At 39.0% G+C, this 22,866-nt stretch overlaps 1 protein-coding gene across 3 annotated transcripts in view; it reads right to left on the reverse strand.

The window, feature by feature from the left end:
• LOC122549912 (adenylate cyclase type 1-like) overlaps nucleotides 1-22,866 on the reverse strand; it is a 290,966-nt gene that overhangs the window by 66,396 nt on the left and 201,704 nt on the right. For all 3 annotated transcript variants that reach the window (XM_043690132.1, XM_043690133.1, XM_043690134.1), the window contains 7 exons: nucleotides 21,759-21,914; nucleotides 16,837-17,031; nucleotides 7,702-7,799; nucleotides 7,525-7,609; nucleotides 4,681-4,770; nucleotides 782-1,038; nucleotides 76-202 (listed from right to left, as the gene is read on the reverse strand). In XM_043690132.1, coding sequence (XP_043546067.1) covers nucleotides 76-202; nucleotides 782-1,038; nucleotides 4,681-4,770; nucleotides 7,525-7,609; nucleotides 7,702-7,799; nucleotides 16,837-17,031; nucleotides 21,759-21,914 — 1,008 coding nt within the window. The remainder of the gene's footprint in view (nucleotides 1-75; nucleotides 203-781; nucleotides 1,039-4,680; nucleotides 4,771-7,524; nucleotides 7,610-7,701; nucleotides 7,800-16,836; nucleotides 17,032-21,758; nucleotides 21,915-22,866) is intronic.

The following is a 22,866-nucleotide window of genomic DNA, read 5'->3' on the forward strand; positions in this document are numbered from 1 at the left end:
ATAAGTTTAACATTTATGTCCCATGTTGTGTTTGGTTAAATTCAAAAACACACAGCAGTTTTAGTAAAAGCTTACCTGCACAGCCCAGAGGTAGTCTAAGCGCAACTTCAGGTCCAATTGTCTGGAGTGAAGTGCAAGTGCACAAGAGAAAAGTAGAATTGCCAAAATAGATTCATATCCTCTTATATAAAATGAGTCACGTCTTTAGAAAAGAAATAAAAACAAGAATACATTCATTAAAACTTTGCAGTAATACCTATTCATTACGAGAGATATGTTGTAATGGACACAAGAAATTAATATATTATCAGGTTAGAAAGGTAATTAAGTATCCATGGTTAGAACAAACAAAGTGTCTTTATTTGTTAAATACATAACTCAAAATAGTATGAAAAATAAACAATTTCTTGCACTTGCTTTATGAAATATTCTGGAAACTAAACTCAGGGACATTTACAAGCTTATTTTTAAACAAGGCTGATTGACTACGTGGAAGAGCGGAGCTGTTTAGTGAAAAACAAACATGCTGTTAGTGACCAACATGAGTTTTTTTCGTCTTAAAGCTTAACAGTGTAATACTTTTACTTATACCAATGCAAGTTAGTATGGACCACCATACAAAAATAAAACTTTTGCCTACATTATTCATAACATAAACCCGTTACTGCTACAAGCTTAACTTAGCCACACTGATTTTTAATTTATTGACAAATAAATCAGGAAAAACTTAAAAATCATATGCATCTGAATTGATAGCACTGTGAAATAATTAAATACTTACCCCATTGCTCTTCTGTATCCACTAATCTCAAAAACTACTATATACAAAATTGTGACAATGAGGAGAAGGATCATTTTTGGTAATGAAGATATGCGCAGGAATATTGCAAGACTTAGTGTTCCAACAACACAAGCAAGAAAAGCATAATGGGCTGCATCACAAGGCAATTCAGTCATTGTTTTATTGAGTCCGTCAGGGGTAACAATAACAATGGAGCTGCTAGAGTTGGTAGTCCATAGCCAAGGCATGCAGCCAACCTGTGTAAACACAAAGTAATAAGGATTTATATTCTTTTCATCAAAAGAAACATTCTTAGATAATTATTCTACAAGTTTACGATACTTTGAAGCAAACCAATTGAACACTTCTGTACTTCAGAAGACAGTTGCTTCTTAATTACTTTGCTGAACTTGGCACTCTTACATTCCATTACTCATACAGGAGGGTTGGTTAGCTCAGCTAGCTGGAAAGCTGGTTTGCCATGCAGAACAATGCCAACAGCATGGGCAATAAAGACCCCCACCTTCCCACCTCACCCCTCGTCTGAAGTGTGTTGACTATCAGATTAAACCATCACCAATCATCTCTCTCTAATGAAAGAGCAACTCAACCTTTAATTATTGATATGATGAAAGAATTTTAAAAATGCTGAAATTTTCCTATTTATATCATAAAGGAGTAAGGCATAAAGGTGAACAGTTGAAAATTCAAATATCAGTGGATCTGAATAACCTTACAAGAAGTTATTGCAACTGAACATAAATAAAGGCAGTCGAACAGCAATGGCAAGTGTTTCTGGGAGTGATTCAGGAGACACAACAGAGATTCATCCTGAGTAAAAAAAAAAAGCATGGTACAGGGAGGATGAGGCAACCATGGCTGACTAGGGAAGTCAGGGATAGCATAAAAGCAAAAGAGAAAGCATATAATGTGGCGAAGGGCAGTGGAATATCAGAGATTTGGCAAGCTTACAAAGACCAATAGAAGGCAACAACAAAAAAAAAGATAAGGAGGGAGAAGATTAAATATGAAGCTAAGCTAGTCAGTAATACAAAAGACTAAGAGTTTCTTTAGATATATAAAGGGCAAAAGAAAGGCAAGAGTTTCTTTAGATATATAAAGGGCAAAAGAAAGGCAAAAGTGGACATCAAACTATTGGAAAATGACACTAGAGAGATAGTAGTGGGGAGCAAGCAAATGGCTGAGGAACTGAATAATTACTTTGCATTAGTCTTCACAGTGGAAAACACAAGTAATATCCCAAAAATTCAAGAGAGTGAGGGGACAGAGCTGAGTATGGGGGCCATCATCAAGGAGAAAGTGCTAGAAAAACTGAATGGCCTGAAGGTGGATAAATAACCTGAACCAGATGGACTACACCCCAGAGTCCTAAAGGAGATAGCTGAAGAGATAGTGGAGGTGCTCGTGGTGATCTTTCAGTCATCGCTAGAATCAGGGAGGGTCCCAGAGGACTGGAAAATCCCTAATGTGACATCCCTGTTTAAAAATGGAGTAAGGCAAAAGATTGAAAATTACAGACCAATTAGCTTAACCTTAATCGTGGGTAAGATCCTGGAATCTATTGTGAAGAATGAGATTTCAGAATACATGGACGTGTTGGTAAAATAGGGAAAAGTCAGCATGGTTTCATCAAGGGGAGGCCATGTCTGACAAATCTCTAGAATTCTTTGAGGAAGTAATGAACAGTCTAGACCAAGGAGAGCCAATGGATGTTATCTACCTGGATTTCAAGAAGGCCTTTGACAAGGTGCCGCACAAGAGGCTACTGAGTAAAATAAGGTCACAAGGAGTTAGAGACAAGGTGCTAGCATGGATAGAGGCCTGGCTGTCTGGCAGAAAGCAGTGGGTGGGGATAAAAGGGTCCTTCTCAGGATGGCAGCCGGTGACAAATGGTGTACTGCAAGGCTCAGTGTTGGAACCACAACTTTTCACTTTATTCATTAACGATCTAGATGAAGGAACTGAGGGCATTCTGGCTAAGTCTGCAGATGATACAAAGTTAGGTAGACGGATAGGTAGCATTGAAGAAGTGGGGAGGTACAGTACCAGAAGTACTGTGTACAGATATTTAAGAATGGATGTAAAAGTGTTTGAAACAGTTCCAAGAAAGATTGTTAGACTATGCATGGAATGGATGGGTTATTTTAAAAGAAAAGGCTGGACAAGCTTGGCTTATAGCTGATGGAGCTTAGAACGGTAAGAGTGACTTGTTTGAAAGATATAAAATCCAGAGGAGATTTGGCATGATGGATTAGAAACAATGTTTCCCCTTGTGGAAGAATCAAGAATCAGAGGTCCTTGTTTAAAAACAAAGGGGTATCCATTTAAAATAGAGATTAGGAGATTTTTATTCTAAGAGGATGTGAATCTTTGGAATGTTCTTCTTTGAGATACAATAAAGCAAAGTCTTTGAATACATTTATGGCTAATGTAGATAGATTTTGATCAGCAAGGGGGTGAAAGGGCATCAATAGTAGCTGGCAATGTGGGGTAATAAAGTCAGCCATGTATTTATTGAATAGTGGAGCAGACTTAAGTGCCTAAATGGCCTATTCCTGCTTATAATTCCTTTGTTTATATGTTTGAGCAAAATCTCCAGAGTAATAAACATTAACACTTTTTAAAAAATACTTTATCTTATTGTTTCAAAGTGCTTCACAAAATGAACTAGTATTTGAAATTTAGCAATGTCCCTGCAATGTTCCCCAAATGTGTTTGATCAAGAAGACAAACACATCTGATTGTTTTTTTTCTGGGTAAGAAATATTAGTCAGGACACTTCTGTTTCTCAAATATTGTGCATCTTCAAATATTACCTTGACATTTGAAAGGGAACAGTGCCTTAATACATTGTCTTATCCAAAGGACACTGCTCCTCTATTGCTATAGCAATTCTTATCCCACAATCTGATGCCCCTTCTTATGTGTCCTATAAAGCTGAAACATTGAGAAATCTTCAAATGGAAGCTCTCCAATAAAGAATAAACATAGCAATCACATGTAAACATCAAAAAGGACAATTGTCGAACATAAAAGTTAATGATACATTAGCACAGTTTTAACTTAAAGTCTGATTAATTATAAAGTTCAGGGTGCTGTATGTCACTCCAACTTATCTGGATTTTGTTGGTCATTTGTTAACCTTGACCAGTGATGGCTGAAGTAATTTCTGAGGTGCTGATTTACAAGTTCTTCTGGATGATATCATCCTGGAGTTTCAAAGGGAAGAGGTCACAAATGCAATTACCAGAGTCTGTAAACCTCTTGGTGCATCACTACAATTCTGCCAGTGAGTGATGGGACCCCAATATTCTGCAGTTACTGACTCACCATTGTATCTTCATTCTGCTTGCATTACTTCATGTCATTGGCCAATCTTCCAGGACGGACCCTAGGTGTCAGTACTTTTTAAAAATATTTAAACATTTGTGAGGTTATGACACCAGAACCTGATTTTGTTATCAGATGACATAGATATGGAGGCAGTTCCTCTATCTTCCTGATGTCCTGACTAATGTTCTTCTCTCACCCTCAACATTCCCACTATGAATACTAAGTGGCATACAGGGCAGGAATTCACAAACGTAATTCTGACTAGGAATTAACATTAGGTCCTTTTTAGTTATTAGATCCTTTTGAGCAAGGATGAGGGAGACCTATCTGTGGATGCTGAAATTGTAACCTAAACACAGTTAATTTTTATAAATCTAAGTATATCCATGCTGGAAATTACCAAGCCAGAGACCTCAAAAGTAAAGTGGCTTAGATTTCAGAACAGGATTTGCATTAATTGCCAAATGCCAATCCCTAATCTGTTTGTGCTGTTTTCACTGCAGAAATGCACTTGATATAATTAAAATAATCTGACATTTGCTTACCACACATCCTTGGGCCACTGAATAGGTTAAGACTACTATGAATACGCAGATAATAGTTCGAATTTGTATTGTCAGGCACCCTGGAAAACACTAAAAAGGTAATTATATTTCAGCAAGTTATACTTGTAATAGAATTCAAATATAATGTTTCTACTTCGGTGATTTGATTATCATACTTCAGGTGTCATAAATGCAATTTTTCCTGCATATTTTAGGGACAAAGTATAGAAAAGCTGTAATCATGATCACTCAGTCCCAGAACAGTCCAGGGAGTACCAGGTGGTACAGAAAATAATGCCTCAAACATAATAGTTATTATTCTATACCCACATTCTTTGCAAATGTAATTGATTCCCTTTTGAGAACACAATATCACAAAATCACTCATAAGGACAAAGTAAACACGACATTTAATCTTAGAGAGGAAATCCAAGACTTCTTCCCCACTGTTATCTAATTTATGAATGGACCTCTCATATTAGAGTTGATCTTTCTCTGCACCTTCTCTGTAGCTGTAACACTATATTTGCATTCTGTTCTATTACTCTTGATGTACTTATAAAAGGTATGATTCATCTGGTCAGTTTGTAAAACAATACTTTTTTAATGTACCTTAGTACATGTGACAATAATATATCAAATCAAATCAAACCTCCACACTAAAAATGTTACCACTGAAATCAAACGTTATCATTAAGAAATCAGCCTCCAATTAATCTTGGGATGTTATGGATATGAGGAACAAGTCATTTACACATACAGTTATCACTTCACAGCAGAATAGTACATTGTACAATATTACATTGCACAGTATCTGGTATAACTCTTCACTTTAAAAAACACAGTATATGCTCGGTCTCACTATGATCAATATACAACAGCTCCATTAGCGTATATTAATAGGGTACATTTCTAACATAAAGCCAATAAATGTATTGCCTTGACAGGTATAGCTGTGCTGAAATAATTCACTGAATTCAACATAGCAAATAGACATAAGTATCTTAGCCCTACCCGCACAAATAAATCTTGACCAACTAAACTTGTGGTGGAGGATTGGAAACATTGGCACAGCTGCTGCTAAAGGATTCTTACACTGAAACAGAAAGTATACAGTTTTTGGTGGAGATTGATTTATACATAAAAGAATATTGGTTGGTAACTGCAGGAACAGTTATATACATAGGCTACATTTGGGAAGTGATTGAGGTATTGGGATCCTTTCTAGTAGAATATCTTTGAAGCAAGCATGACTTAGAAACAGGAATGACAGCAATGTGTATGCACACAGTATTGTTAGTGTGATAAAATGTCCCAAGGTGCTTTAGAGATGCTTATAAAACAAAATCTGACATTGACTTATGTGAAGAGATATTGTGGTGGATAACCAAAAATGTGGTCAAAGGGGTGTGTTTTAAGGAATAGGAGAAAGTGAGGACTGCAGGTGCTGGAGATCAGAGTCAAGAGGGTGGTGCTGGAAAGACATAGCAGGTCAGTCAGCATCCGAGGAGCAGGAGAATTAATGTTTTGGGCATAAGCCCTTCATCAGGAATGAGACTTGTGAGTTGGGGGCCTGAGAGATAAATGGGAGGGGAGGTCAGGCTGACAGGAAGGTAGCTGACAACGCAATAGGTAGATGAAGATGGAGGAGAAGGTGATATGATGGAGAGGAGGGCACAGTGGATAGATGGGAAAGATGATGGACAGGTCAAGAGGGCAGTGCCGAGTTGGAGGCTTGGGACAGTAATAATGTGGGGGGAGGGAAAATGAGGTAACTGGTAAAATGCACATTAATCTGGTGTGGTTGCAGGGTCCCAAAGTGGGTGTTTAGGGTTTGGCGATGGAGGAGGTCCAGGACCTGCATGTCCTTGGTGGAGTGGGAGGGAGAGTTGAAGTGTTCAGCCACGGGGTGGTGGGGTTGGTTGGTGCGGTGTCCCAGAGATGTTATCTGAAATGATCCGCAAGTTGGCATCCTGTCACCCTGATGTAGAGGAGACCACATCAGGTGCAACTGACACAGTAGATGACATTGGTGGAGGTAGGTTTCTGTTGGACGTGGAAGGATCCTTTGGGGCTTTGGATGGAGGCGGTGGGGGGCTGTGTGTGGAGGGGAGGGGGGAGAGGTGTGACCACAGGTTTTGCACTTCTTGCAGAGGCAGGGGAACGTGCCAGGAGTGGGGTGAGGGCTGGTGGGGGTGCATGAGTCTGTCAAGGGAGTCACGGAGGGAATGGTCTCTCCGGGGTGGGGAGGAAAATATATCTCCAGTGATGGGGCTTGTTTGTGGGTAGTGGAAGTGGCAGAGGACAATGTATGCATTGTCACAAAGAATCATAGAATCCCTACAGTGTGAAAACAGGCCCTTCAGCCCAACAAGCCCACACCGGGCCTTCGAAGAGTAACCCAACCAGACACATTCCCCTACCCTATATTTATCCCTGACTAATGCACCTAACCCACATACCCCTGAAAACTATGAGCAATTTAGCATGGTCAATTCACCTAACCTGCACATCTTTGGACTGTGGGAGGAAACCGGAGCACCCGGAGGAAACCCACGTAGACATGGGGAGAATGTGTAAACGCCACACAGTCACCCAAGGCTGGAATTGAACCCAGGTCTCTGGCACTGTGAGGCAGCAGTGGTGACCACCTAGCCACCGTGTCTCCCTGGGCAGAAAGGATTCTTAATTCAATTGCAAGAGTATCCCAAGTTTTTTCGAATTTGAAGCACTCTCTTCATAAGCTATGAAGAAACATTGTGGATCAATTTGGGAACTGATACCAGAAAACATGTTACATGGATCATTTAATACTCAAAATTTGTAAAGTAAAACCTAGTTTACCTGCACTCGAGTGACATGGAGATACATAATACAAGCAACCAGGAAACAAATGCAGAATACTAAGAGGACAAGGACCACCGTGCTCCTAAATGAAAAATAGGAAACAAGTTTGTACTTGTGAATAAATAGCAGGTTTGAAAGGGCAGTTATATTAAAGAAAATATAAATATTACTTACTGCGGTATTATGAGAAGATACAGAAGACCAAATAAGGCAGCAAGTATCAATGAGAGGATGACTGCACTTGTAAAATATTCATCATGAAGTTGATGATACTGTGAGTGGAAGAGTGAAAGAAAATCTTAATTATGACTAGAAAGAAATCACTATGCATCCACCCTAGTGTATTTAGGGGTTAGACAAATAAAAGCAGTAAAATGTTTATTTAGAAACTGAATGCACTTAATCAAAAAATTATTTCAAAATAAGACACAAGTATCGTTTTTCTTCTGAGATAATGATTATTGTTTACATACTGGCTTAGATTTTGTTGTCAACGACAAGTGAATGTTTGCCATCCCTATTGTATTTTCATTTGCTCAATGATTTCCTTATATTCTGTAATTTCTAGGCATGAAAGAACTGAAACAGCAAGGATCATTGGAATCTGCGTGAGAAGAGCAAGCAACAATGTATCTCATTTGAAGACTCCTCAGTGAATTACAAATGCATACCATTAAATGTGCATTTATATCCCCAATGCCATGGGAACTACGAGTGCCATTATGATGCCAAAATGAAGAGTGTGTGATGTGTACACACTTTCAATGCAGTCAGCACATTTGGGAAGAGTAGTAATGGAATATGTGTACTAATGGTTTTTGGAATATATGCTGAAAACATACAAAGATGTTCGATCAAGATATCATAATTTAATACCAGTTTTGCCATTTCAAACCCATGGTCTCATTTTCAGATCTAATCTCATATCCATAAACATGTGTTCTGCAGTAAGATGAACCACAATAACCATTTGCATCAGACTCTGACTCAGAATGAGGAGAAGAACTCTTTGCAGGAAGCCTTATCCCTTCTTCTTTGAGCATTTATCGCCCCGAGGTCAGCAGCAGTGTGTTTCATCTGCTCTCTGTGGAGAAGATGCTTACAGAACACTATCAATTTTGGCAACCAGACCTTCAACTGCAGAACAGGGTGAGGTTGGCAATGCTAGTGACAGGGTCAGAAACATTGTAATGTCTCCCAGATCCATTGCTGATCAAAGAGATGACAGACACTCCTTACGTGAGGTGAGAGGACATTGTTTTCGCTCTGAACAGTGTGCATATAACTTTTCCAGGATTACTACCCAGGTAACTGCAAGCTACGACATCAGGCTGGGAAATGCCTGCTATCCTGGTAGCAATCCTGTTATTTGAATTCTGTGTTAGTTTGCCATTCCCTCAAACTTTTAGCTCCTACTTTAAACAAGAGAATGACTGCTGCACCACAAGGGTGATCAGTTTTGTACCTGCCTCAAGACTCAGGATCCCATGACCAAACCATAAATATCTAGCATGTACACAGTGAGAGCCCTGAGGCCAGGAGTCAGATCATCGAGCAGATCATCAAGGTGGTGACGCAACACCTAGTTCACTGCTCTGGAGGAGTTGCATTTCTTGTGTTATTTGTAAGTAACACAGATTAAGTAGCATGGATTCAATTCACTTGAAAATATCATGCAAGTTAATTGAACAGTTCAGATGATAATTTGCAGTTACTCTTGCTAGCATACTGTTGCTGGACTGGTGTGTCTGCTGAGTGAGTGCCACAATGTCATGTGTATTTAAATGATCAGTCTCCCACTGGGTTTACAGGATAGTGAAGCTTGTACTAGAATAAAAGGAACTCAAATAGCAACATCTTCATTTCCATGTTTCAGCTATACATGTGTGGACAGTGGAATTTTCTGTCCAATTTACTCAATAATATTGACCTTATCATTATTTTTGCCTCAAAATCTAGGCCACAGATGCAGAATAGTGAATAGTTTGTACAAATTAAAACATTAGATCACACTATTTGAACTAGCCACTGTTAATGAGACATTTATGGTCTTAAATGCTGTATTTTACCATTAAAGAGGAAAAAGATAAAATGTTAAACTTTTGGCAAAATTCAAGGCACTTAGTACAAAATGAAGAGCTGAAAAGAAAACACAAACTCCCACAAAATATTGGAGAGTTCACAGTAATCATTTTTTTTCAAGAAAGCAAACAACTTAGGCTATTGCTTCCGTGATATATGTCATATCTGGATAGGCACTGGTCTATTCAGAACGTGGACAGAGCGAAACTTATGTACACTGATAATGGGTTGAGTTAAAGCAATGCTGTAATATGTGCATGTTAAAATCAATGAGTTCAGATTTCCTGGACTTGAACTAGCCATACCATTAGTTATTGAAGGGAATATTAAATGGTTCATCTAAATGCAAACTCTGACAAATCAGTGAATTCTAGTAATGAACCAGTATCTATTTAATCAAAAAAAAACATCTCAGACTGGAAGTGCAAAATAATTTAGGAACATTATGATCTTGAAAAATGCTATCTTTATCACCTTTGATTGAGTTACTGCCTTACAATATATTAACAACCTTCCATGATTCTTTATGGCTACAGATTTTGCAACATAAGTATTTGGTTTTGTTAGTTTCTGGCATTATCATATTGTTATTCTACTGCAATAAAAGTGCTTTGGTGTTCAGTAAACATTATTTTTCTCTAAACAGACAAAAAAACACACACAAGAGGAACCTCAATTATCCAAATTTCGGATTATCTGAAGAAGATCTCAAGGTCCCGATAGAAACATTACATCAAAGAGGTATTTTGTTTACAATGATTAAAAGTGAACTCAGCTTACCGAAATGCTGCCAAGAAAAGTCCTGGACATCGATGGGTGCCCAGGCACCATGTCCGAATGACTGACCACCCGCCCCCTCTCTCCCTCCCCCCACACTTTCCCTGGAGTTCTACATGGGGGGCGGGGAGTTTACCCTGAACTACCCCCTTTCCCCAGATAATCTCTCCAACATTGTCCTGTACACTTTTGAGACTCACCCCCCAATGGCAGCAGCAGTCTTAGTGTTGGTGTCCAGCAACCCACCCCCCCCCCCCCCCCCCCAAGCAGTGCACTGGGGGCAGGGCGGCCTGGTTAGACTGGGGACAGGGGTATGGACAATAGTCAGACAATGGGTGGGGGCGGTGTTGAACGGAGTTGGTGGGCGGACAAGGGGGTGAGGGTGGGGACTGGATGGGGGGGTTGGTGGGAAGCAGACGGGGGGGGCAGTGTTGAACAGGGTTTGGGGGTCTCAGTGTTGGATAGGGGGTGGGGGCGGGCATTCGCATGTGGTGTGCTGCTGTCTAATTTCCTGAGCGGGGAGCAGACATAACAGAAAACTCAGAGCCCCAGAGGAAAGGCATTGAACCAATTAACTGAATAATCAATTATCTGAACGAAATAGTGCCCGCCCATCTCATTTGGATAATTGAGGTTCTTCTGTATTCCATTGTCTGATAACATCTTATTGCATTGTATTATACAATCTCATAAAAGCCTGTCCTTATGTCAAATTGAAGCACCAGACAGAAAATAAATGGTGTCAAGGCTTTGCAGTGGAAATCAGTGGAAAACCATTTTGATTTTCATTCCATTAACAAAATAAGCAGTGATACATACTTCATGAATGGTAATGAAATTTTGAAGAATTAAGTTTACAAAATTCTCATGAATCAGCACTGAACATGTCCAACCTGTGCCAAAAAGCAATTAAAAAAGCCAATCAAATATTGGACAGCATAACCAAACACAGAACAAGTTAACAGAACAGGTTATCTAACTGTGCAATTGACTGTTCAAACCAGATGTACAGTACTATTCAAGTCACTAAGCCACAAGCAATATATATATAGGCTTTGGCGGTGGTGCAGAAATGTAGCATAAAACAGATCCATCATATCATATGTCCGCATTATCAAGAAAACTCACATAACATGGGCTTTTCATAATGAGACATCTAAGAGATGAACCTACGGAAGTATATGAGAGTTAAAAATTTGGGAAAGGCAACTCAGGAACACTGAATTAAAATGTGGCAGGACAAGATGGCCTCGATTCAAATTACTAAAAGGCAGGTTTCGAGCTTTTATCAGAAAAATATCCCTTTCAAACAAACAGTGGAGAGGTTGATTAGTGGGACCAGCGTTTATAATAATGCGAGGTGGTCTTATTGAAACAGACAAGATTCTTAGGGATGTTGGCAGGGTAGATGTGGAGATGTTGTTTCTCCTCATGAAAGAATCTTGGACCAGCGAGACCTTCTCAGAATAAAAGGTCGTCCACTTAAGAAAGAGGTGAGGAATTTCTTCTATCTGAAGGTAGCACATCTATGGAATTGTCTCCTGGAGAGGGCTGTAGAGGTGGGGTCATTACGGATATTCAAGGATGAAAGAGACAAATTTTTAACCAGTAAAATAATTGAGGATAAACTGGAATAAAAGGGAAAATGAAAGTATGGGTTATCAGTTAAGCCAAGATCTCTTTGTATGATGGAGCAGACTAATGGGCTACTTCTGCGCTTACATTTTGTAGTCCTATGGACCAACAGATATGTCGTTGAATCATTTAGCAAGCATCTAGATTATGCAATGGGAAACCTCAGGGCCAAATGATCTTCACCTTCTTTAACTAACTTGCAGACATATTTAAGCTAAGTGTCCAGGCAGTAAATGTACCGATGAGCTAGGTTGTAGAACACTGATAAGTCGATCATCAAAATCAGGCTCACTAGTAGATTTACTTCCTCTCTGTTTGCTATGTAAAGGAAAGTCTGGTTTGAGAAGGAGCTTGCCTGTTCAGAATTTGTAGAAATCACAAACCACAACTGTATACTTATAATTTTGTACAAATAGTAAATGGGAGAAATAACCCCTGTGTTTCTTAACCAATTGAGCAGCAATATATCAGCCAAAGTTCCCATAGTTTATTAGATTAGATTAGATTCCCTACAGTGTGGAAACAGGCTCTTCGGCCCAACCAGTCCACACCGACCCTGTAAAGAATAACCCACCCAGATCTGTTTCCCTCTGACTAATGCACCGAACACTATGCGCAATTTAGCATGACCAATTCACCTAACCTGCACATCTTTAGACTATTACTATGCAATGAATCCTGCTTGAATGTTCATGCGTGGATTTTACAAAATTAAAAAATACGAACAAAGTTGCCAGGCAGAGAAAGACTCAATTCTCCACTTCCCAACCACATTCCTCATCATTTCACCTCAACTTTTCATCACCATGTATTTTCCTTAAAGAAGTAAAAAAGAAAATCCAGAGCCAATAAGGGGAATGAATACTTTGGAATATTTTGTTGCAACATTTGCATGAAACCCTTTGTGATCACAGTTATGGTTTATTTGCAAACAAAAAACTAATTTATTTAGTCTTTATTTTAACCACAAGACATTTTCCACACAGAAATCAATCTGTTCAAGCAAATAAATTACCCAATTAAGCAAAATTGTTTGAAACAACAAATGTGTTTTTGATTAAAATGTCATACGGTATTCTTACATGTTACTGCAGAGAATCAGAAATTCAGTCAGACAACCTTCTAGATAACTTGTGAGCAGAAAAGCAATGCCAATATAGTTGTGATTTCCATATCGCCTTTAACTTACTTTGACGGGATTTCTACATTCTGCTTCACCAAAGATTGCAGCAGGTAATTCTGCAACTTGGGAACTAATTACAGAGTTTTTTCCTTCTTGTCTTGCAGGCACAGACGTAACTGAGTTATAGTATCTCACCATTTTTCTACACGAATCTAGACAGCTAGTTTTACCAGAAGATGTTTTACAATCAAGTAATGGGTTCAACAGCAACTCATGTGCACTTTCAATTTAGGAAAAAGGATAGCAATCAGTACTGACAGATGTTTCCTCCACCCTCACCAAGAGATTTTGAGAAATGATATCAGGTAGGGGGTTGGCGTGAGTGGGGGAATGTTACACAGATGACTATATAAGTAGAGGGTTAGTTCAGGAAATGTTTCATTTGGGAAACTGTAAAAGCCCACTCACATCTTCATTTTTGCTGCAAGTTGTGCACCCCTTCGGGATGGGTGGGTTGTCAATCGAGGGGATGTTAATCCTTCAAAAACAGCAATTGTGATGTGAGTTTATAGTGTAATATTTGGTTCATGGCTGTTCTGGAACTCATCAGTGAAAGCCAATTGAGAGCATTGCAATAAATGAGGGGGCTGAAGTCTTACCAATGAGCACTCAACTGCCTTCTTACCTGCTTTTCTAAAACAGCTTTTCACAATATCTGTGATGACAAGGTACACAGTTTGGTGATTCAGATCCCTAGGCAGGAGTGGGTACTGCAAATGCTGGAGACTAGAGTTGTGCTGGAAAAGCACAGCAGGTCAGGCAGCATCCGAGGAGCAGGAAAATCGACATTTCAGGCAAAAGCTCTTTCCTGATGAAGGGCTTTTGCCCGAAACATTGATTTTCTGTTTCTCAGATGCTCAAACCCCTACCCCAGTGCTGAGATTCTCTTGGCTGAAGTCTTCTTCACATTTGGATTCATGAGGACATGGCCAAAGACTTAAGTTCATGGATAAAATTGACCCTTCAGATGACAAGGTGATATTTGGAATACTTATTGGGGTGCAGTGCAGGGAAATGGATGAATGCATGTGAAATGGAAGTGCTTTGAATGAAGTTCCAATTATCATGTCCACATTCACCATTATTTTCTCTCAGTCACATCCATAATTTCTTGTCAACAATGTCTGCAGAACATCTTTGCAGATTATTAGTGAAACATGTCCACAGAGGGCCATATTTTGCCACCAAGTCATCCTTTATTTACACGTGGAGTGTCCTTGACATTGATCCAGCTCCCTCAGAATTGGCTGTCAAGAGTGAACAGAACCTCTGACACTTCTGTTTATCTCTGTCAGCCAGGCCTCCTTGATTGGACCAGATTAACAGCCCCAATTAGGGTACTTCCATTCTAAGAGGTCCACTTGGCTAACATCGTTTCAATCACTCCAATTAGGTCCATGAAATATCAAACTTTGGATATTACTCATTCTACTTAAGGTGACATTAATTGTCTTTGGGTCAATGGAAGACATCTACATGCACACTCATGATTGCTTTCTTTTATTCTCAATACAAGACTTTGGAGATGACTTCATCACAAAGTCTATGATACTATGTCATCCATGCTTAAGCTAGACTCATCCAATCTCTCAACGAGCAAGTAATTCAGACTCACTTTGAAACTGTGCCATCAATGGGGGTTAGATACAGCTTAGCAGAATGTGGATAAGGCTGTAGCCTCCAATGTAAACTGTGTCCCTGACTTCACAATTAGTCTTGCTCAGATATAAATTGAGAGTCACCAAGTGAAAATCCAATAAATTGCCAATATTCACCCAAGAAATTACAAAGCGCACCGTCACAAAACCTAAACAAGTCATTTGATCGTCCACCTTCAGAAGAGAGTCAGCTCATTGGAATTGTTATTTTCATCATGGAAAACTTGATTCACCTCTTGAATGATGCCCCCAATGAGACAAAATACATGTGAATGCATTAACACAGAAGGAGAGCAACAAAGACCTATTTATCGGCCTGCGGTGTAACGGCAGCGCGTCTGACTCCAGCCGAGTAGGTTGCGTGTTCAAATCGCATCAGGTTCCCTCAAGCTCAATTTCATCTCCTTGAAAGTGGAGTCGCAGGTGGATAGGATAGTGAAGGCGGCGTTTGGTATGCTTTCCATTATTGGTCAGACTATTGAGTACAGGAGTTGGGAGGTCATGTTGATAGAGGTTTACAAAATTATGAGGGACATGGATAGGATAAATAGACAAAGTCTTTTCCCTGAGGTCGTGGAGTCCAGAACGACAGGGCATAGATTTAGGATGAGAGGGGAAAGATATAAAAGAGACCTAAGGGGCAACTGTTTCATGCAGAGGGTGGTACATGTATGGAATGAGCTGCTAGAGGAAGTGGTGGAGGCTGGTACAATTGCAACATTTAAGAGGCATTTGGATGGGTATATGAATAGGAAGGGTTTGGAGGGATATGGGCCGGGTGCTGGCAGGTGGGATCAGATTGGATTAGGATATCTGGTCGGCATGGAAGGGTTGGATCGAAGGGTCTGTTTCCAGGCTGTACATCTCTATGACTGGATTGGTTGGAACTATTTTCACTGGAGTTCAGAAGAATGAGGGGAGTGGTTGCATAGAAACCTATAAATGTTTAACAGGATCAGACGGGATAATACGAGAAGGATGTTCCTAATGACCACCAAGTCCAGACCTGGGGTCACAGTCTAATGATAAGCGGTTAGACCATTTAGGAAAGAAAGTGGAAGAAATTTCTTCACCCAGAGAGTTGGTGAGCTTGTGAATCCTCTGCCACAGAAAGTAGTTGAGGCCAAATCATTGTACATTAGGGTGTTCATCCAATTTTTGAGCGTGACTAGAAGGGACAGGTATGACCATACACAAAGGTAAGTGGGACTGACAGTGGTGGATGAATGGATGGGGAGACAAAAATTACACTGACAATGTACGATAAATTGGCACGAGGAAGAAAACAGCATGAGGAGATGGGGAGATACAAGGGTGTAGCTGAATATGGCAAAGTTTCCTGCCTTGTTTATGTTAATAAATTGCTTCTTGTACTGAATCAAGGAAGGTGGTGCTGTGCTCCTGCTGCTGATCTCTGGATTAACTCAAGCAAGGCCGCCTTTGAGCTAACTGCAAGATTCTCCCTCATGTCATTAGGGAAGATTATCTCTCTTCAGGCATCCTTCAGCCTCCAGGAACCTGGGAGTGCATCCAGCTCAGGGTAAATGAAGCAGAGTGCAGCCTTTGCCTGCATTGACTTCATAGCAGCAGGCTCGTGTCTCCTCATCCTAACTCTATCAACCTGGATGCTTTTGCTGTTTCTTTAACCAGAGATGAAATACATATCATGATCATGCCTACTGACGTTAATTAGGTACAAAGCTGAAAGTAAAATCATAATTAGGTGGGTCAGTTAAAAAGCCGCTGTACTTATGCGTGGATTTTCACTGTTCCATTTGTTGATATTGACACCAACCCCTTGGAGCCAGAATGATTGACTGTAGAGCAATCTGTGCAATTTACTCATGGATGCTACAGGCAATGTAGAGGATGCACTTAGATAAAAACTGAGAAAATTATTTGGTTAACATAGACTTCTATGCACTATAAAACACATTGTAGGTTTACTTGGTTTTATTTTAAAAAAAAACTTACTTTCTGTTCCCTTTCAGTTTGTTTGTACTTTAAGGTAACAAAATGTAAATCTGCCATTTCAGACTCTGTTTGCCGAGCTTCAATTAACCGGCTGATGTATCGATTCACCCGTGTTCCTGGAGCATTGTGCATAACATTTGCAGAGAAAGATGATCGGTTTCTGACTTTTTCAGATGCAGTCCTCAAGGCTCTTCTCTTTGTAAATAAAAGAAAATATTTTAATTTGTGATAGGTGGAAAAAAGAGCAGTTTTCAAACCATACCATTTTTTATTGCTCCAGTGCAAAACCCTCTCATCCAGAGAACAGGATGGGAGAGAGGACTTCTTCTTGCTTCATCTGTTTAGTCGGTCTTGATAATTTCTTCATTTACTTTAGCAACCAAGTAATCGCCAGATAATAGTTTCAACTGTATTGGATGAAATGGTGCAGCCTTCCTACCTTTACCTGAACTTAGTCAGCAGAATGTTACACATTGCACTAAAGCTCTCAATGGAAAGAAGTAAATCAATTTTAAAGGGTGAAGAACCCATGGATGCAGATTTGTTCCTGCATATTTTCTGTGTCGGTTATGTTCAGTGAAGAACAACAATTAAAAAGACAAATAGAAATAAATGTGATTTATATGATTTCTGTCCAGGATCAGTACTTTCTATATTATGCAGAATCCGTGAAATCTTCATTGACACCATCTCAAATCAAAGCCATTAAGGTTATGTTAACGTTAAATGCTAGATAATCATGCATATTATCCACCTACTTAGCGACACAGATAAGAGGCAGCGGACTGTCTGCATATGCCTCCTCCCCACCAAAGGAGAGTCAGTGGTCAGCTCATAGCTAAATAAGAAACCCAGCCTTCAGCTCTAATGTGCTGTGAGTGGGCTGGATTGGTGCATGCATACCCAGGCTGAACCCAGCCAGATAAGTCAACATCATTGGATGGACTCAGAGTGGGTGGGGGGTAGGGTGGGGTGCGGTGTTGGGGGGCGTTGCAGTGAGTTTTAAAATCTAGGCATGCAATTGTCTCCTTGGGCTTGGAGGGGCAAGGCAGTTACTTTCTGATGCACAGAGGGCACCCTCCATGTTTAGTATCCCTTTTCTTTCTAATTAAAACACTACAAAAAAAACAAGCTGCCCACTCCAATCTGCTCGCCTGCCCACACTGACTGTTCTCTGTGATCACTACATCTGATCAGTAATTGTGTTTTCTGTAACAATTCCTTAATTTAGAAGAGTCAGCCAACATCTACACCTTTTGTTATGGGGGAGAAAGGAAATGGCAGAAGTCATTCATACCAGATTGTCTTTGTCACTGTGGAATCTGTTGTGTCTTGCCTTAATAAATTTATTTCAACATCTTTGAATTGGTTGAAAGGTATTGCAGCATTTTGCTCATATTAAAGTCAGGTCAGATAGACTGAAGGTGAAGTTGCACCACTGAAGAAATTGTTTCCTTCAACAAGGAAATGTGATCACATTCACCATCCATGACAAAGCTATTTGTTTTGTTGATTTGCTCATTTTAATGCATCGTATCCTCAAATTAAAACTTAAAGGATCTTAAAGAGGATAATTTGTGAGCATTTTGGGGGTACCTTCAGTATTGCTGTGTATGCACTTTGCACAGAATATTGGGCATGGTTCCCAGACATTGAACAGAGAAAAGGCCATGTCAGAGCATTGCATCAATGGTCCATTTATGTAACGGCCGGGGCATGTATTGGGAGTTCTGAAGTTATCTATATACATATGGTAATGAGATCTCTGTTAAATCAAATTTTTAAGCAACATATAATAGAAAATATTTAATGTGGCCTTTTAAAACATATCAAATGGGACAAAGCCCAAAATTACAAAATTATTTTTTGAATCCCAATTAGGGATGAAATGGAGGCAGACAGAGCTGAAAGGTACTAGCACTTTCTGGTGTGCAGGTTTCCCATCATTCCCAATGTTAGTTACTTTAGGGGAAGCAGATTTAGGGCCCAGAAGCATCCATAAGATGGACAACCAATGAGACTCACTAACAGCCAGTCAGTCTACATCTCATTTATGTGACAGGGTTGCAGTTCAACCATCTGGAGATGATTAAAAATCACAACACCAGGTTATACTCCAACAGGTTTAATTGGAAGCACACTAGCTTTCGGAGGGACGCTTCTTCATCAGGTGATTGTCATGTCATCACAATCACCTGATGAAGGAGCGTCGCTCCGAAAGCTAGTGTGCTTCCAATTAAACCTGTTGGACTATAACCTAGTGTTGTGTGATTTTTAACTTTGTACACCCCAGTCCAACATCGGCATCTCTGAATCATCTGGAGATGGGCACCCAACTGCAGGCTGGAGTGCCAGCTATACAGACAGGCCTACAGCCATTCCCTATCTTCCATCATATGAGTCCAGACAAAGGCTTCTCTGTAAAGAGATTCTCATCTCTCTTACCCTGCGACTCCTAACTTCAAGAGCCTGCCTGTTGCCTTAATTAGCCAAGGAATATGTCACTATGTAGGAGAAGGATAGAACAGACATCTTAGAGTATGTTAATAAGCAATCCAACAGTCCTGATAATAAAATTTTGTAGTCGTATTTTCCACTGGATCATTTTATAAAAATAAAAGCAGGAAATAATTTTGAATGTAGAAAATAACCTTTTAAAGATGAGGGCTTGATTTTCAGGCACACATACTGCAAACAGAACAACACCACCCACTGTCCTTCAACAAATTAAATCATTAGTTTGTTGTATTTATACCTACTATAAATTTGAAGGTGTAAACTGTCTTGATAGTCCTCATTATGTTGTGCAAATTGCTTTTCTCTCTTCTGACAGACCAATTCTTCAAAAATCTTTGAAATAATGATTCAGTAAGCTCATAAGAGCTGCTCAACTCTAGGACTATTATTTTCACATCTACATTATTGCATTCAGCAATGTAGTCTAAACACAAAACAGAAAAGTTTTCACATGTGTTGTCAGCCATGTCACCCAGATTCAATGCTACACAGCAGGCTATAAACACTCATGGTATTGTGCAGATGAAGATAATGGCAAAGAACTGAATTAGCCTCAAAAGCAGGCAAAGGGATTGTAATCCAAGATTAACTGCATCTATTCATTCTGATTAAACAGCATATAAAACTTATTGCTGTCCGCTGATTTAAATAATACTTGTGTGCTGCCAGGCATACCATCTATGTATTGGCCCTTTACAAAGGGACCCACCTTTCTGTCAAACAAGTAAACCAAGATGTATTTAATTGCTTCTCTGCAGGTTATCAGGATAGGCTCTACATTACTACAAAGACTATTAGGAGTGTTGTACAATTGCACAACCAAGCACAGGCAGCTTGCCTTAAGGCTCAATGCTGCCACAAATTCTCCTTATGATACAGAGTCTAAAGGCCTGTTTAGTTAACAGTGGTAGAAGATGAAATACTTATATGTCTCAACAAGAAAAGGTAGTTCATTGCTTGATAGCAAGAGATATAAATTACAGAGCTTTAGTAATTATGTATAATTAGTCAATCACAACCAAGGATGACAGATCTGACCCCCTTCTGGAGCTGAAGCAAGAGGCCTTGACTTTTAAGGTTCTTGTGGAGCAACGATAGGGTCCCTATCTTTGAACCTGTTCAGGGGTTTCTTGAAACAAAGGGACAAAAAAAAATCTTGATGCTCAGAATTCTTGTGCCTTTGCACAATTTGGTCTGCATAGCAAAATGTTATAAACAGAATAAACTATCACCTGATCCACAGAGATATCAGTGAATTGACAGGTTTTATTTGTTGTGTACTGTAAAACATGCGATGGAATTATATATTAGTTTCAAAAGATAAAATCTATTCTGTGCTGGAGTTCAATTCTTCACAGAAATGAAATAGGATGGTCTTATTGCAATCCTCCTTAACCCTACATTTCAGGCAAAAAAAACATTATATTCCTGCTTTAGTCATGGTTTCATTTCATTATTTCCTCTTCTATGTTCTTTCATCGGTTGCCTCTCAGCAATAATTTTTTTTTTAAATCAGCAAGCTATGCAGATAGATGAAGGTAATTAGAATCAAGAGTTCTCCACTACCACTGTCACTGCATTGGCTTCACATGGGCTCTACCAGGTTTGATTTCCACTGAAATACAACATTTATGCCAAGTACTGCAATTTACATTCTGACCAAAAAATGTCAAACTTCAACTGCTGAAGGCAAAATTTATGGAATGCCAGTCAGTTTGGCCTTCGACCTGTCTAGCTGGATGAGCAACATTCTACAATAACCTATTAAGCCACATTTAACTGGCAATATAAGAGAAGCAAATAATTTACTTAGAAATAACTTTTGTAAATGTTCCACTGTACCTTCATTGAAAATAAACAATTTGGGAAACTGAAGTGTGTTCATCTATGATGTCTGTGTGTCATAAATTCTATCACTTCAATAAGTTATTTAAAGTATTGTATTCAGTCATCTACAAACTAACAAGTCCTTTTTACCGTCTTCAATTGCCGTGACTTAAATATATGAAACTCTTCTGATAATGTGATTATAGATTTAAATATCCTAATTTGTAGCAGGACCCTATATTTAGATTCGAATTAGTATCTTCCTTTTGCTGATGTTAATCCACATCTGTGCAGTGGTCTTTCAGGAAATTAATAACAAAAGCTTCAGTCACTTCATGCCAGCTGGGTAGGATGATGAGTGGAGAAATAAATAGCAGCTTTCAATCAACACAATGAGCATGCTGAGCGATTCTATTACAGAAGAATATATAGAAGGCAATGACTTTCAAAAGAAATAGGCTGGAAAAGAGGAAAACAACACTTCCTCATTGACACATTTCCTTGTCAAACATGGATCTCATGAGAAAAAAAAGTCAGATACATCAACAAAATTTGAATAAAATTGTTCCAATGCTTACCTTGTCATCATCCTCACACGTCATCACATTGGAAAAGGGTATTTCAGCTTTGAACATCTTACGACAGTGCATCAGTTGAACAAGTAGATAACAGACAGTTTTAAATTTCATCCTTTTTGCTGGTTTTATGTCTGATAGAATCAACCCAGGAAAAATCTGCCGAAAAAGAGAAAATAATTAATACTAAACATATGTGTAACAAGCAACATAATGCAGTTTTAAGACAATGTAATATTTACTTTTAGAGGCCTTCCTTTCACCTTTAAGAGCTGAATTCCAATCTAATTCAACTTTCTAACTCTCTACACTATATGCTGGCTGAAAAGACCAAAGAAAAATGCAAAAGAGATATGCAAAAGATTAACATGATGGGGAATGGACTGATAACTAGCAGGTGGAATGTCAGTAAGTCTATGGTGATAGCTTTGATAAAAAGAAATAACAGCAATAGTTATACGCTGAATGGAAGTATGTTTGATGTTTTGGAAGAGCAGAGGGTTTGAGCGCACAGATGCACACAACATTAAAATTAACACTTCAGGTTCTTACGGCTCTGAAAAGAATACAAATCGAATTCTATTTTTTATTGCAAGCGGCCGACAATTAAAAAAACAAGTGCTAATGATCAACTAGATTAGTTCTTACTAATAACGCAGCTAAAGCCATGTGCAAATTACAGAACATACTTCCACAGGGAATGATATTTAAACTTGATAAGGGAACATACTGATTTATTATGATGCTACATGCTATCAAAATCCACACAAAAAACTTAGAGGGGTTTTAACTGTAACAAAATAGATTACTGGTCAATATAGTACAATTATTTAAAATTATGTAAGGAAGGCATCAATAGATAAAATACCTTTTATTTGTTGAGTCAAAAATATGGAGCTATAGAATGAACACAACTAAATATAAGATTTATAAGACTTACAAGGGATCAGAAAAAAACTCTTCACACAAAGAATTGTGAGACTGTCGCATTTGCATCCAGGGTTAATACTTAGACACAAACTATCAGCCTCTAGTATTAAATTGCACAGATGGATATAGGAGAGGGGATTAAAGGATTATGAGAACAGGGTTAGTGAATGTGATTAGATCT

The sequence above is a fragment of the Chiloscyllium plagiosum genome, chromosome 5, assembly GCF_004010195.1.
Source record: "Chiloscyllium plagiosum isolate BGI_BamShark_2017 chromosome 5, ASM401019v2, whole genome shotgun sequence".
NCBI lineage: Eukaryota > Metazoa > Chordata > Chondrichthyes > Orectolobiformes > Hemiscylliidae > Chiloscyllium > Chiloscyllium plagiosum.